The sequence below is a fragment of the Myotis myotis genome, unplaced genomic scaffold (genome assembly GCF_014108235.1).
Source record: "Myotis myotis isolate mMyoMyo1 unplaced genomic scaffold, mMyoMyo1.p scaffold_m19_p_1, whole genome shotgun sequence".
Lineage (NCBI taxonomy): Eukaryota > Metazoa > Chordata > Mammalia > Chiroptera > Vespertilionidae > Myotis > Myotis myotis.
In genome coordinates this window covers 217,254,809-217,269,856 of record NW_023416313.1, presented here as the reverse complement: position 1 = coordinate 217,269,856, position 15,048 = coordinate 217,254,809, and the positions used below count along the sequence as shown (strand labels likewise).

Genomic DNA, 15,048 nt, shown 5'->3' with positions numbered 1-15,048 from the left:
GCAGGAGGATTCAGCTAGCATTTCCCCTCCTTGGTTTAAAAGGTGCCCCTGCCCGGCCAGTGTGGCTCAGTAGTTGAGCATTGACCTATGAACCAGGGGGTCAAGGTTTGATTCCCAGTCAGGGCACATGCCTGGGCTGCTCTTTCAGCCCCAATTGCAGAATGAAGATTTTTTTATAAAGAGCCTCAGCTGACATGCAACATGAGAGAAAAACAGAACTCATGCTACTCTCTGTGTATACATACCTGCGCGCAAGCCACTGTAGTTTAGGGTGTTTGTTATTGTGGCGTAACTAGTCTGAGCTGACTGCTTCAGGGTTTTGCAAAGAAACTCTGAACAAGGGACCAGAGGCAATCCAAGCACACAGACTCATAGAGGTGGTCCAGGGGAGTCTTTCTCCCTCAGAGCAAACAGAGCGGGGCCACAGATGACACTGACCACCCACTTTTGGGGGATCCCCTTGTCTCCTTCCTTGGCCTCAGCTTTGGGTGGGGAATCCCAACAAAAGGCCCCAGTTCTAGGCCCTGGGTCTTTCCCTGCCCACTTCCTCCTCAGGCTGCCCCTCACTGCAGCCACCAGAGCCGCAGGAGGACTCAGGAGGCTAATGGCTCCCACCTCCCAAGACGGACCACAAAGTAGTCCCCGAGTACACACTGGGACTTACCCAGAGCCCTGAAACCACGTGTGTAGTAGGCTCATTCCACTCCTCCTTTTGGCTTAATCCTGCAGGAGGATTAACAACCACAACGACATCAAACACTAACTTTTATTGTTCCCCGTACTACCCTAAGAACTTTATTATCTTTTTTTTTTTTAAAGATCTAATTGGCTTTATTGAGCGATTCATGAATCAGGCAGCATCCCATCTACCAAGTGGAGAGAGGCTCCCTGTCCTAAGCACTTTATTTATTTATTTAAAAAAATATTTTTATTTATTTCAGAGAGGAAGGGAGAGGGAGAGAGATAGAAACATCAATGATGAGAGAGAATCATTGATTGGCTGCCTCTTGCATGCCCCCTACTGGGGATCAAGCCCGCAACCCGGGGCATGTGCCCCTGACCAGAATCGAACCTTCAGGCCGACGCTCTATCCACTGAGCCAAACTGGCTAGGGCCCTAGGCACTTCAGACACACTAACTCCTTCCTGCACCCTCTGGGGGAGGCACCGCTATCACTCCCATTGCAGGAGTCTGGTGCCCAAAGTCACACAGGTAGTAAAAGCAGCCCTGGGTTCCAACACAGGCTGTGTTGTTTCCAGCACGATGCTGGGGAGGAAACCACCGAACAGGAAGATAAGGAAAAGGGTAGGCTCAGCGAAGCAACATGGCAAAGATACCCATTACCTGCTGCTCTCCTGCTATTGTCTGGGTCTGGGGCAGGGGAGACCTCAGGGATCAGACGTATGGGGAGCAGTGAAGTAACATAAAGAAAGAGCAAAACAAAACACGTACAAACTTATAGACAACATCTGTGTGGTTACAGTGAATGGACACAAATCAAGATTAGAAGAGTTATGTTACATAAAGGATTTTTGGTTTGGGTGTTGAGAGTCTTTTCAGCAAAGCTGGGTGCTGAACTTTTTAAAAGTTTAAAAATGGAAAATGAACCTGGCTGGCCATGGTTCAGCAGTTGAGCATCGACCTATGCATCAGGAGGTCATGGTTCGATTCCCCGTCAGAAATGAGACATGCCACCAGACACGGTGTCCTGGTCCCATTGGGCAGGCTTGTGCATGCTTTCTGACGAAGCTCCAAGAGGCCAGGGCAGCTGGGGGGTGGATTGGGTTGGAGGCACCTAGAAGGGATTGCCCTGGAGGCTGGGGCAGAGAGATGGGAAAGAAGCAGCGGGGCAAAGGAGAAGAGCAGAACTTCCAGACTCTCCATCGGTGCAGCCCGATTCCCTCTTCCTCCGAGAAGCCTTCCCGATCAGCCTGACCTTGAACCATGCTCCCCCCCCCCTTGAACTTCTAGAGCACACGTTGGCGTGTAACAGGCTCAGCACATCACTACTCCCCACTTCCAGCTACTTTCCTGAGTTCGGTGTTAAAATTTAAAGTACATTTGGCCGTTGGGTTTCTAAAGGATTGTAGTAGCTAACTAGTGTCTAGGTCAGTTCCCAAAGCCTGGTTACTCTCATCAAGAGGGAGGACTACACAAGTCCACAAGCAGATAGGCTCATGTCTGTCCCTCTCCCATGACCTCAAGAGAGCACCCAGGGTGTCTGCAGCCCCAGAGGCACCTGCTGAGACCGTCAGAGAAAGGGTTCTTAGAGAGCAGTAGTTGCCCCAAACAACTTCACCCCTCCTGCAGTCGGTAGAGGGTGCTAGATATTTGATCTGGGGAGACTATGACATTGTTTCTTTCTTCTTTGAGATTCCTACACTTCCTTTCCTGCTGGACACTGCAGGATGCAGGGTCACTAACGTTTGCTATATAAATTAACAACCTTACACACTCTGTAACCTTAGACTCTAGCAGTTCACCAAAATCCAGGCCCTCTGCTTCTGCCTGGACACACATCTGGACCACATTTCCCAGGCTCCCTTGTAGTTAGGTATGGTCACATGACTGGTTCTAGCCAATGGAATACAAGCACAGGTAACACTTCCAGGACTTGGTAAATCCTCCCACAAGCCTCCTCCAGGCGGTTTCCCCTTCCAGCCTATTGGGTGGAGTCAACCATGGGAAACTGGAAGCTGTGCTGAAGGTGGCAGAGCCTCCATCAGCCAGGATCCCTGAGCCTTACCCGCGAACCAGGAATCGTGCACATGAGTGGGAAACTAGCCTCTTCTATGCTTAAGCCATTACACCTTTTTATCATTATCCCAGCAGCTGGCTGATCTTCCCACCTCCACCTTCTGCATAGCTCTGACTCCATCTGACTCCATCTGACTGACAGCCACCCAATATGGTTTCCTTGCTGTCTCCTCCTCCCACCCCAACCTAAGCTCTGAGAGGCAGGGACTGGGTGTTATTTCCTGCTGTGTCCCCAGTGGTAGGACAGCGCCTGACACAGAGTAGATGCTTAATAACAATCTGTTGAGCACACAAAAGAGTGAGTTCTGTTTTACCCATTCTTCGTGAGTCCTGGTCTCCATAAAAAGGACCCCAAGAGCGGGAACCAACCTCTTCCTTCACTTTCTCCTCCAAATCCCGAGCTAGAAAATTAGCCTTTGTCTCGTACACTCACTCTTAGGACCCAGCCTGGGTCCCCTCCTGCTGGCACCTCCCAAATCCTTCCCACCATGGTCTGTGAGGAACCGGCTGAAGAAATAAATGCAGTCACTGTAGGCCAGCTGCTAAATTACCAGAATCGAGCAGGCTGAGGTATGAGGAAGCGATTCTACTCTTGTTCTAACGAGCCTGGAACGTAAATGTTTTGAACTTCCCCGTCCTGCATCGAAGCCTGGCCATACATCGGCACACATACCAGACCTCCAGATAACCTTCCGATGATCTCCCCAAGGGCTCGCGCAGCCAGACCACATGACATCATCCTGACCACTGGACATGGCCAGACCTCCTGGCTCCCATCCTCCAGGTCACCTGACATCAGTAATGGCCCTGGAGCGGTCCTAGGGCTAAGAATGCAGGGCCGATAATGTTCAAGAATGTGCTCTATATTGTAAGAATTCTCAACTTTTCTTTCTTCTTTGGAACATTTCTGGGTTTTTGCCTGGCCTGTTGACTGAATCTCTATCATTTATTTCTAGCCAAATCCTCCAGACTCTTTGAATTCATTCGATATTTGTGGCCTCTGTGCCCCTCAGCCCGGGGTCCCCTTGCAGTCACACCTGTCACACTGCACAGCAGGTGCAGGTGTCTGCCTTTATCACCCACAACGCCCCACCCTCTATTAGACTGGGAGACCCTGGAAGCCAGGGCTCTCTTATTCATCTTGGCATAGTCCCAGTGTCGGGCATAAGTGCCTCTTAGGAAACAAGCTTTCTACAATATTTAATAAATATTTTAAAATATTTAGATAATACCTATTCTATACCTATTCTATAGGTATATTCTATAGGTATATAGAATATACCTATAATACTTATATAATACTACTTAATACATATTTTATTTATTATTATTATTAATTTTTGGTTAATCCTCACCCGAGGATATTTTCCTATTGATTTTTAGAGAGAGTGGAGGGGGAGGGAGAGACAGAAAGAGAGAAACATCAATGTGAGAGAGACAGGCCGATGCTTTATTCACTGAGCCAAACCAGCTAGGGCTATTTTATTTTCTTTAACTGTTGTCACTATTGCTAACTAAGAGTAAAAAGCTGCCCACACACCCTGGATCCAGTTATAAGAGGATCTAAGCTGGTACTTGGCATATTCCTCAGATTCTTCTAACAGGCTTTTGGGCCCTTAATACAGGGCGTGGCCCATGAGAGGAGGGGGAAGTCCAAACGCTCTCACTGTGTCTCAGAACAAACCCACCCTGGATTGGGGGTCCCAAAACATTTTCCCACTGAGGTGCAAGCCCGCCCCTGGCAGCCCTGTGCACACACAGGAGTTTTGTCTTTCGAAGCGCCTGCCCACTTGACCCTCATGAAGGCCCTGAGGCACAGGCAGGAGGTGACTTCCATGCCCATTTCACAGACGAGAAAACAGAGGCCCAGAGAGGTTCAGTGACTTGTCCGAGATCATGAGTGTGTGCTGGGCTGTCACTAGGCCCCAGGGCCCCAGATGTCCCTGCTCCATTTCTTGCCTCTCTCCAGCCTGAGCTGACAGGAGGAAACTCCACAGCGGCCTCCAGGAAGCCAGCCAGCAAGCAGCGACACAGTGAGCGGAAACTGACACTGACCTGCCAATCCCGTCAGCGCTGAGAGCTCCCCCCGATTCTAATTCTACACCCCTCCGGCCTGAGGGGGGGCTCTGTGGTTAGGGTTGCAGCATCTGCTGCTGTGGTCGGAGGCCAGAGCGGAAGGACAGTACTCACTCGATTTTTCTTCTTTGACGGTGTACTCGAGCACCTCGGACGAGCCCGCGTTCAGGGAAGGGAAGTGGACACAGAGCACCAGGCGCTTCGAGCAGCTGTCCCTGCGCACCAGGAATGCCTGCAACAGAGAAGGGGGCTGCGTGAATCCAACGTGTGGGGGGAGGTTCGAAGGACAACAGAAAGATGGAAGTCATCTGGAATGTTCCAGAAACAAGGAGGCAGGGTGGACAGTCAAGCATCTCTCAGGAGAATGGGGGATTCTGGCCAACGAGCCACATGTCACCCAGCCCATGACCCCTGGCTCCTGCATCTCAATTTCTCATTTGCCCACAGAGCAGGGTTCAACTAAATCGACGTTTCCCAAAGAATTCTGTGCCGTAGACAGAGTTAGGCAAGGGGTGTTGAACCTGCAGCGTCCCATGTCCCACCTCAGAGAGGCTGGTTCGGTTGAGGGGTGTGTGTCCGGAATCAGCTGAGTCTGACCCGGGTGGTGGTCCAGGGTCTACACTTAGAAAAGTTCTAACGTTCGGGAGTCAGGTTGGATTTCAACTCGTCCTCACAAGTCACACAGCATGTACACCCTGGGGAGGCCGATGGAAGCGGTCACAGATATGGGTCAATTCACACTACTTTCCCCAGAGAAATAAAAATAGCTAATAATTACCATAGAGCTGTCTCTGCGACAGGAACTGTTATCAATACTTTGCATACATTCACTGGCTCCTTCCTATCAATAGCCCTCTGACGTGAGCTGTGTTGTTCTCCCCATTTTACAGATGAAGAAACAGAGGCACTCGCGGGTCCTGACGGGACCCCTCTCCTCTGGCTGCTGTGATGACTGAGTACCTGCCCCTCTGGGCCTGGTGTACCGGGTGGGCCCTGTCCTCTCTCCTCCTGGGGGTTTGCTGGGGTCGAATGAGACGCTGCCTCTCAGCCTGGGGGATGTGTCTCTCTCTAGTAACCAAGTGTCACCAGAATCTAAACCAGAGCTGGTGTTTACAGTGCCCCCCACCCCGCTTCTGCTTCTCTGGCGCTTCTGCTCAATGAAGGGGCTGCACTTCCCACGGCCATCCTGGGGAGGGGTCCCCACTTCATTCACAAACTCTGTGGTTTCAAATGTCCTTTTTAGCCTCTGCTGGCCCCACCCAAGCTCAGCCCTCCTTCCAGGCGATGATTGACACCTTCCAGAATATCCCCGCCTCCAGGGGCACAGCCTCCCCCAAGGAGGGGGGCTGGGTGTCCTCGGCCAAGGAAGGTCATTCCTTCCTTCCCTGAGAAAGGACTTGGTCACTGAGCCCCCCATCCCTCCCTCCACATCCCACCCGGGTCTAAGCTTTCCTCTGTCAGGCCCCACGCACCCGGGCTAGAGCTGGGAAGACCAGGAGTCCCGCCAAAGTAGCAGAGGGAAGGTGGGGTGGGGGGCACTGGGGAGGGGGCTGGGACAGCTCTGAGACGTGGCCCACACATGAGGGGCTCTGGAGGACCACTGAGATGGCCCTTCCCCCCTTTCCTCACCGAGGCCCACTGTCCTATCAGCCCCTGGTGATGCTCCTAATTCTCTGCCATGGTTACTGTTACTATTATGATCATATTTCTTTGTTATTCATACAATGTTGCTATAACTGTTAATGAATCATTACAATAATACTAGAGGCCCGGTGCACAAAATTCGTGCAAGAGTAGGTCTTCCTTCCCCCCAGGTGCCGGCACCGGCTTCCCTCTGGCACCTGGGACCCGGGCTTCCTCCGGAAGGACATCCGGTCTAATTAGCATATTATGCTTTTATTATTATAGATCGTTACTATTGATAGTAACAGCTAACTCATATTGCCTCTCTCCTCCGCCCCAAGCCCTATCGCCAGTTCCTTATTTTCCATGGTCTCAGTTAATTCTCTTACTAACGCCATGGGGGTGGGTGCTATTATTATCCCCATTGTACAGGGAAGGAAACCTGGAGAATTAATCATGCCCAAGGCCACAGGTGAGTAAGTGCTGGCCCTGGATCTGAGCTCAGGCCTTAGCTTCTGGATCCCGAGCACCGCACTACCCTCCGCCCAGCCCAGAGGGTGCCCTTGCCTGAAGGATGTGCTCTCCCTGCAGGTGCCCGTCCCCTGGGGAGCAGTGACACCAAGAACCCCTTAGTCACTGAACGGGGGTTGGCAATGCGTTTACCAGCCCCTCTCCTGGAGCATGCAGAGGGCGTGAGAACTCAGAGCGGACAGAGGAGGATGGGAGGGAGGCTTCCGGGGGCAGAAATGAGGAGCAGGCGGGATACTGCCTGCAAAGGGGCCCGCCCTGGAGGGACCCTCCCCAGGGGATCCAGCAGGCAGGTGGCTCACTCCCAGATGCCGGGACGACGCTGGGCTCCCAGCACACCTGGCCTTGCTCTGAGCTGACCCCAGCAGCACGCGGTCTTTCAGAGAAAAGAGGTCACGCTGCCTCTTCCTCAGAGGACCAAGTGGGAACCAGCAGTGAGCGAGGGAGCGGGAGGGAGGGTGTGTGTGTGCGAACGAGTGAGCGTGGGGGTGATTTACGAAAATACATCTGGCCTTTGTCCCCCTCTCCTGGCAAAGCTTCAGAAACCCCTGGAATTTCCTGAGTGATAGGACAGGAGTGTCTTCTGTAGTTCACAAATAGCCCCTCGTTACCGCACCTGAGTTTAAGCTAACAGGTGACTCCTGGTGGGCCCTGAGTTTCAAAGGGGGTTGGAACTGCAGGCCCCCCTCCCCCAATAGACCTCTGGACCCTGAAGCTCAGAGGAGCCTCTGGTTGGTGATCCATTGGTGTGCAGGGAGGCTGATGGGCCCAGATCCACCAGGAGAGGCCTGGGGGCTTGCATGAGGGCTTGTCAGCAACCAGCCAGGGGAGCAGCCAGCTACGAGTTCTGGGGGCCTGGGAAATTCTGTGGCTTCCCTGAGCCTCAGTGTTCTGGTCTGCAAATGGGGCTACTAACACCGAAGACCACCCACAGAAGCAAGGAAGGAAGTCAAAGCCCTCAGGGCTGGGAGAAGTAACTGAGATACTGCACAGGAACATGGTTCATGGGACACGGGTGTCTCCACAGACGACCCCACCCCCCACCCCGCTGCTGGGCTTTGCCCTTCAGGCTCCCAGTCCCAGGCTCCATCTAGAACCACACGTGTTTTTGTGCAAAGAAGAGCAAGAAAGAAGGAGGGGTTTCCTGGAGAGAGCGGTCCAGTGGACGGTATGGAGCCACAAGTTAAAAGAGCGGCTAAGGCCTGCGCTCCGGCCCAGGCACCTCACACCGGGCATTACCCAGCTCTCACCGCAGGCCTATGGCGTTGGTACCATTACTGTTCCCTCTGATGGATGAAGATGTGGGGCATAGACAGATCAAAGAAACCCAAGGCCATGTGGACAGGAAGTGCAGACACAGGATGCAGGCCCAGGCGTCACCGTGAGCATCTCGCTTATCTCTTGCCACCACCTGTGTGATCTACTTCCTCGGGGGTGGTGTGAAGGGTGGAAAACTCCCCAGGCTGGTCTCTGAAAAGCCCCTCAGCTCTGAACCAGAACTCCCACCTCTGTCCGTACGGCTACAGCCTCACATAGCACCTCCTCTGCCGTGGCCAAGGCCTGGGGTTCTCCTCTGAAGAGCCAAGATAGGCACTGGGGGAAGGGGGCTGCGGGTATAAGAGGCTGCGAGTTAGTGGGGGCAGGTGGGGAGGGGCCCTCACAGGTGCCCGCTGTGGGCAGAACCCCAGCCGGTGGTCTGCCCTGGCCACTGTCCTTTGGAATAAGACGGCCTGTTCCTTCTTCCCCTTCAGGGAGGTTTAGCTGCACAGCTAGTCACAGGGCCGCTTCTGGGAAGTAACCGCGGCATCAAAACTGTGTCCCTGTGCAGCAAACTGGGAGACAAGGCAGAGCAGTGACCCCTGCAAAGCATTCTAAGCTCCGGCGAGTCTCCTGGACTTACACCCGGGGAGTGCAGCCAAGGTCATTGCGAGGAGGGAGACCACCTGTGTGAGCTCCTCTGGGGCCCCACCTTCACCAAGTGCCCACTGCTTATCCTCTAAGGAGATGCTTCCCACAGAGCGGGCAAACGTGCTGGGTGGGCCACCCAGAGCTCTTCCTCCAACATGCTTGGGGGTTCCGTATGCAAATTCTCCCAGCCCCCCTTGCTTCTCTTTCTCTACCCCCTGCAGGTAACTGTTGGGAGGTGCAGTGCAACTAGAATCCCAGCCCTGCCACTTACTAGCTATGGGTCTGTGGGTGAGTCCCTTTTACTTCTCTGGGCCTCAGTTTCTGCATGTGCCCATGAAAGTAATCATGCCTGTCTTTCAGGGTTGCTGTGAGGAGTGCTGATCGTGTATGTGAAATGCCTGGCACAGAGTATGCACTTAAATTATAATACTTACTCAGATAAACTGCTAGCATTCACCGAGCACTAAACCACATGCTAAGATTTTTATAGGCATTTTTATAGGCATCATCTCATTTGATAAATAATTATTTATAAGATGATGATGATGATGAATCTTTATCCAAACGAAGAGATAGAAAAAGGACTCAAAGACCATTCATGAAGTGGCAGATTAAAAATGACCACAAATTCTTCGCAGCTTCTCTCATCCAGAGGGCAAGTCTATTTCCCCAGACCTGGCAGGGTGGCCCCGGGCCTTGCTTGGACCAAAAGAATGCAGCAGGAATGACGCTGTGGCGTTCCGAGCCCAGGCCTCAGAGGAATGTCAGTTTCCACGCTCACCCTTCGGACCACAGCCAGGTGAAGACACCTGAGTGAGCCTGCTGGAGTCTGCTGGACCAGCCGACAGCGGGCACAACCGCTGGACATGTGAGTGAGGTCATCTCAGGCCAGCCCGCTCGTCACACTGCCAGACGATGTGGCTGCATGCTGACCCTGGGAGAGATCAGCAGAAGAACCGCTCAGCAGAACTCAGCCCAAACTGCTGACCCACAGAATTGTGAGCAAATCCAAAGGTGACTGTTTTAAGTCACTGAATTTTGGAGCAGTTTGTTAAGCAACAGAAGGTAGTGACATAGCCATGGGGTAGATAAACACGCAGCCTCAGACTCCTCTCTTCCCTCTACGAGGATTTTGCGATAAGGCCCATGGGTCGGATACTCCCCACCCCAGGTCCTGTCCCAGCATAGTGACCTGGGGTCCTTCCCAGACCCCAAGAGGCTTTCGCAAAGGTGAGTTTAGTTTCACAGATAAATGACTGCAGTGCCAGAGGCAGGGTCAGCGGGTCCCAGAAGCCCCTCCCTGTCTACCTTTGCCAATGGGGGTTGGAGGAACCAGCTGATTTCAGTAACAGCTGGCACAGGGATGCTTAGGGAGAGAAGTCTACAGCCACTGCGCCCTTCCTCCTCTCCATACAAACGTATGAAGACCCAACACTCGAGACTCTAAATGGTTTTGTGTTCACTCGCCGCTTTGGCCTGGGCCATCCTGAGCTGTCTGCGTTTCCACTTTCGTTATTTTAGGACTATTTTCCAGTTGCTTGGGGATATTTTCCAATCAGGCCCATCAGGGCAGGAATGGAGTGGCTAGTCTTCTCGAGGCCACGGGTGCAGGGGCTGCTGTGCCTGTGGAGGCAGTGATCCAGTGGTCGGAGCCCACTCTGGACGCATGTGGCCCACCTTCCCATGGCTGACGCCGGAGCTGTATCATAGCATGGAGTGGGCTTTCTCAATCCTGGCTGCCCAACAGAATCACCTGGGGAGCTTTTAAAGCCCACTGATGCCTGAGCCCCATTCCAAGCCAAAGAATCAGCATTTCTAAGGCTGAGGCTGAGATGTGGTGGTTTTTAAAAAATATATTTTTATTGATTTCAGAGAGAAAGGGAGAGAGAGGGATAGAAACATATTTGAGGAGGGAGGATCATTGATCGGCTGCCTCCTGCATGACCCCTGCAGGGAGAGCCCTGCCTGGTTTGGCTCAGTGGATAGAACATTGGCCTGAGGACTAAAGGGTCCCAGATTCAATTCTGGTCAAGGGCACATACCTGGGTCGCAGGCTCGATCCCCGGCCCTGGTCCAGGCACGTGCGGGAGGCAACCAATCAATGTGTCTCTCTCACATTGATGTTTCTCTCTATCTCTCCCCATCCCTTCCATCAATGGAAAAATATCCTTGGGTGAGGATTAACAAGAACACACAAGAAAATACAAGATAAGCCTGGAGCATCTGGTAGTGACGGAAAGTAAGGGAGGGCTCCAAAAAACTAATGAGCAAACAAACAAAACCCATACACAAGGGGGCAAGTCCAAGGGACACAGGAGCCAACGGAGAGGCTCCCGGTGGCCAACGCTGGAGTAATTTGAGCAACAAAATAAAGTAGTATTGGATTGTAACCCCCAGCATAAAATAAATATCCAGAGTCCATATTGGTATAAGTCAATGACTGAATAAATAAGTAAACGGGGAAGAAGAGACACATGTCTTACGCAGAAGAATTGCAAATAATTTATGTGGCTAATCAAAGAGGTGGAGTGTGACTTTTTCCTACAGTGACTTCCTTCTGAAGAGGACAGTATGGAAGGGGGAGAGGAGAAACCTTACCGTGGAGGAAGTGACAAATAATGGTCTTAGCCGGGTGACCAAGGTCAACATCAACAGTGACGAATCATGTTGCTACAATGTGCCCTTGAGATGATGTGATGAGAATAACCCCAGTCTAACAACCATCGGACGACTCGCAGCTGAGGGGCATTCTACAAAATGTCCGACCAGTGCTCCTCAAAACCGTCAAGGTCGTCAAAAACCAAGTCTGAGAAACTGTCACAGCCATGCGACATGATGACAAGGAGACATGGCGAGGACACGGTGCCCTGGAAGGGATCTTGGCGCAGAACAAGGACATTAGGCCAAAGCTAAGGGGATCTGAATAAACTGTGGGCTTTCGTTGACACGGATGTATCAGTCTTGGTTCATTCATTGTGACCAATGTGCCCTAATAATGTTAGACGTCAACAAGAGAAACCGGGTGAGGGATCTATAAGGGAACCCTCTGCACTCCCTTAGCAACTTTTCTATAAATCTAATACTTCTAAAAACAAAACAAACACACATTTGGGTGTAGGATGAATAACGGTGGCTTTTTGATTGCCTTGTTTCTCGATACACACACACACACACACACACACACACACACACACAAAATAAAAATCGGGCCAATATGTTCCCACCTTATCAGAGAGAAGCAGGCTGCAGGGAGGGGAGAAGGGGAGTGGTGAACGGGGTGGACATGGTCAAGGTCACATAGATATTTGGGCAAAAAGGGCCTGGATCTCCACTCTCCTGGCCACTGGCCTCAGGCTGGATGAAGCACTGTCTCTCACTGGTGCCAGGAGGAGTAGGTCCAGGTGGTCTTGGAAGACCCTATGCGCGCTCACAGCCTGAGGACCACCCACACAGTATCTGCATCTTTAAAAACACTGAAGGCATTGCACTTGGGCGGGGGGGAGGGTTGGACAGTTCGGTGGGGGTGACATTATGCAGCAAAGGGTCTTCCCAGCATCCTGAAGGTCTGCTCTTCTAGCTGTGAGCTCAGGCAAGTGAGCCCAAGTCTCTGTGCCTCCATTTCCCTCCCTGGGGATGGGGACACTGATACCAGAGACAGATCTGTGAGGATGAATAAGATCAGGCGAAGAGCAGCGTTGGGTAAAGTTGGCCAGTCTTTTGTGCAGAGCATGAGCTTAGGGCTTTGCTTCTGCTGGAAAATACAGCAGCTCCTGGGGCAGAGTGGGGTGGAAGGGCAGAGCAGGGAACAGAAGGCGCATCTGCTCCAACTCTGGGACTTTGCTGGAGGCCCAATACGTAGCAGTCATTCCTATTTTCAGGTACCACTGCCAACCCGATGGATTTTATCTCGTCCAAAGTGAGAAGGAGTCCACTGACCACTCAGCCCATGAATTAATGAGTGTGGTCTAGTCCCCGGACACAGTGCAGCATCATAGACGACACGGAAGGTGAGGACTACAAAAGTGACCAATGGCTGAAAGATACGATTCTGTCTGCGTCACATAAAACATGTGTGTACAATACAGCACAGGAGCACCCAGATTGCCGGGGTTCAAGTTCCAGCGTGGGCCTCACTCCCTGTGTCACCTGGGGGAAGTCACTCAACTTTGTATCTCAGTTACCTCATCTGTAAAATGGGCAGAATAGTCCTTCCTGCCCCAGAGGGCCGCTGCGAGGATAAACTGAGCTGATTCACGGGAAGAACTTAGACGACTGCCTGGAACAGGAAGTACTTAGTGAACACGAGCTGGCATCGATGTGGGACTCTCCATGGAAAAGGGCTGGAGAGCAACACATGCACTTCTAGCAAAAGTGACTTCTGGGAGCAGACTGGTGGTTGCCGGGGCCTGGGGAGGGAGGACTGGGGAGTGGCTGGCTGCTTAAGGGCTAAGGGGTTCATCTTGGGGTGATGCAATGTTTTGGAACTAGATACAGGTGGTGGCTACACAACATTGTGAATGTGTTAAATTGTGCATTTGGAAATGGCTTCTTTTATGTTAACTGAATTTCACATCGTTAAAAAAAATACAAGCAAAAAGACTTGTAGGAACTGGGTTAGTTGAAAAAAAAACTGGTGGCAAAGAACTTTATAAGATACTTCTTATTTTATCACTTTTGTCCAGTTTCATTTTTTTTTTTTTGTAGTGAACACGCATATCCCTTTTATAATTGAACAAATTAACTGTACCTCTTTTTTAGAAGGGAAGGGGCACGTAAGAGGAACTGCGTGGGGTGGGTGGGGGTGGCATTGGTGAGCGCTGACTCACCCTTCCTGCCCACCGGCCCCTCTCCCCGTGTGGGGCTTACCCTACTGGGAGGAAAGTGCTATTCACGGCTCCATTTCAAAGGGGGAAAGTGAGACTCAGCAAATGTGAGCATTTGCCCAACTCACAGAGCCTGATTCCAAAGAAATCTTGTGGCCCCATCACACAGTCCCTATTTCCATGTGTAAATACGGGGTGTAAAATGATTTCTCAGGTCTGTCCGGTTCTGGTTCTCTCTAGTCCCCAGACACCTACCTCAGTTCTCGAAGTGTCAGTCCTGCCTCCGGTGCCCAAATGCCCAGAGGGCCCACCCAGCCACACCTGCCCTGCGCTCCAGCAGGGACACCTGCTCTCCAAACAGAAACCAGCCCTCCCACCAGGCCCACTCACTCCTGAGCTCTGGAAAAATCACCCTGGTTGGGAAGCTAATAAACATAAGCAAGGAAAGCTAATGCGCAGCTCCCTGTAACTGTACCTGCTCCACTGACCACGAGACGAAGAGACCCCCGACTCACCCCGGCCGCCTCCCGGTGCAGGATCCTGGCCGCCTCGGCCCGGCCCAGGCCCAGCTGCAGCCACACCGGGCATGTTTTGACGAGTTTCTCCAGCACGCTGATGCCCCGGGGAGCAAGGCAGTTCTTCGGGGTGACTGGTGGACAAGGCCCCATGCCATCTTCCTCCTCCTCTTCCTCTCTTTTATCAACCTCTGGACTAGGACTGAAAACAGAATCAAATGGTCAGCCGATTCTGCAGCCTCACGGAGAGGGGTTTAGAACCAGTGGGGGCTCAATGCAACCTGCTGACTTACTTAGCATCTAGGAAGCCAGTGGCCCCGAGGGAGTTAAAAATGAATGAACTCTTCACCTTTCGGTGCTTATAACAAAACTAGAGGCCGGATGCACAAAATTCACGCAAGGGTAGGCCTTCGCAGCCCTGGCTGCCTCGTGGCCCCAAGGCCCCGCCCCCCGCCCACTGGTCATTCAGAAAGGTCATTCCGCCCATCAGTCGATTTGCATATTAGGCTTTTATTATATAGGATGGGTGAAACATGGATAGAAACAGCCAGCTGTAGGACAACACTGGAGTGAACCTCACAGAAACACAATGTGAGGGAAGTAGCTAATCCCAGCCCAGGGTGGTTCAGAGGCCTGGGGGAGGGATGAGCCAGAGGGTGCATTCAACCAGAACTCTGAACAGGATTTTAAGAACATTTTTAGTGAACATGTAGCTTACTCACAGTGAAATGCACCAGTCTCTAGCATACAGTTAGCCAAATTCTTACAGTGTCTATGCCTGTCGGCTACAACCCAGATCAAGGCAGAAAACTGCGCTG

At 52.0% G+C, this 15,048-nt stretch overlaps 1 protein-coding gene across 4 annotated transcripts in view; it reads right to left on the bottom strand.

Moving 5' to 3' along the window:
- Window positions 1–15,048, bottom strand: part of RIN3 (Ras and Rab interactor 3) — a 111,471-nt gene that overhangs the window by 62,969 nt on the left and 33,454 nt on the right. For 3 of the 4 annotated variants that reach the window (XM_036315828.1, XM_036315845.1, XM_036315818.1), the window contains exons 2-3: window positions 14,231–14,432; window positions 4,948–5,065 (exon numbers count right to left, since the gene is read on the bottom strand). In XM_036315828.1, the coding sequence (XP_036171721.1) occupies window positions 4,948–5,065; window positions 14,231–14,432 (320 nt within the window). Of the gene's footprint in view, window positions 1–4,947; window positions 5,066–9,673; window positions 9,827–14,230; window positions 14,433–15,048 lie in introns of those variants that run through there. The other variant, XM_036315837.1, reaches the window with a different exon arrangement.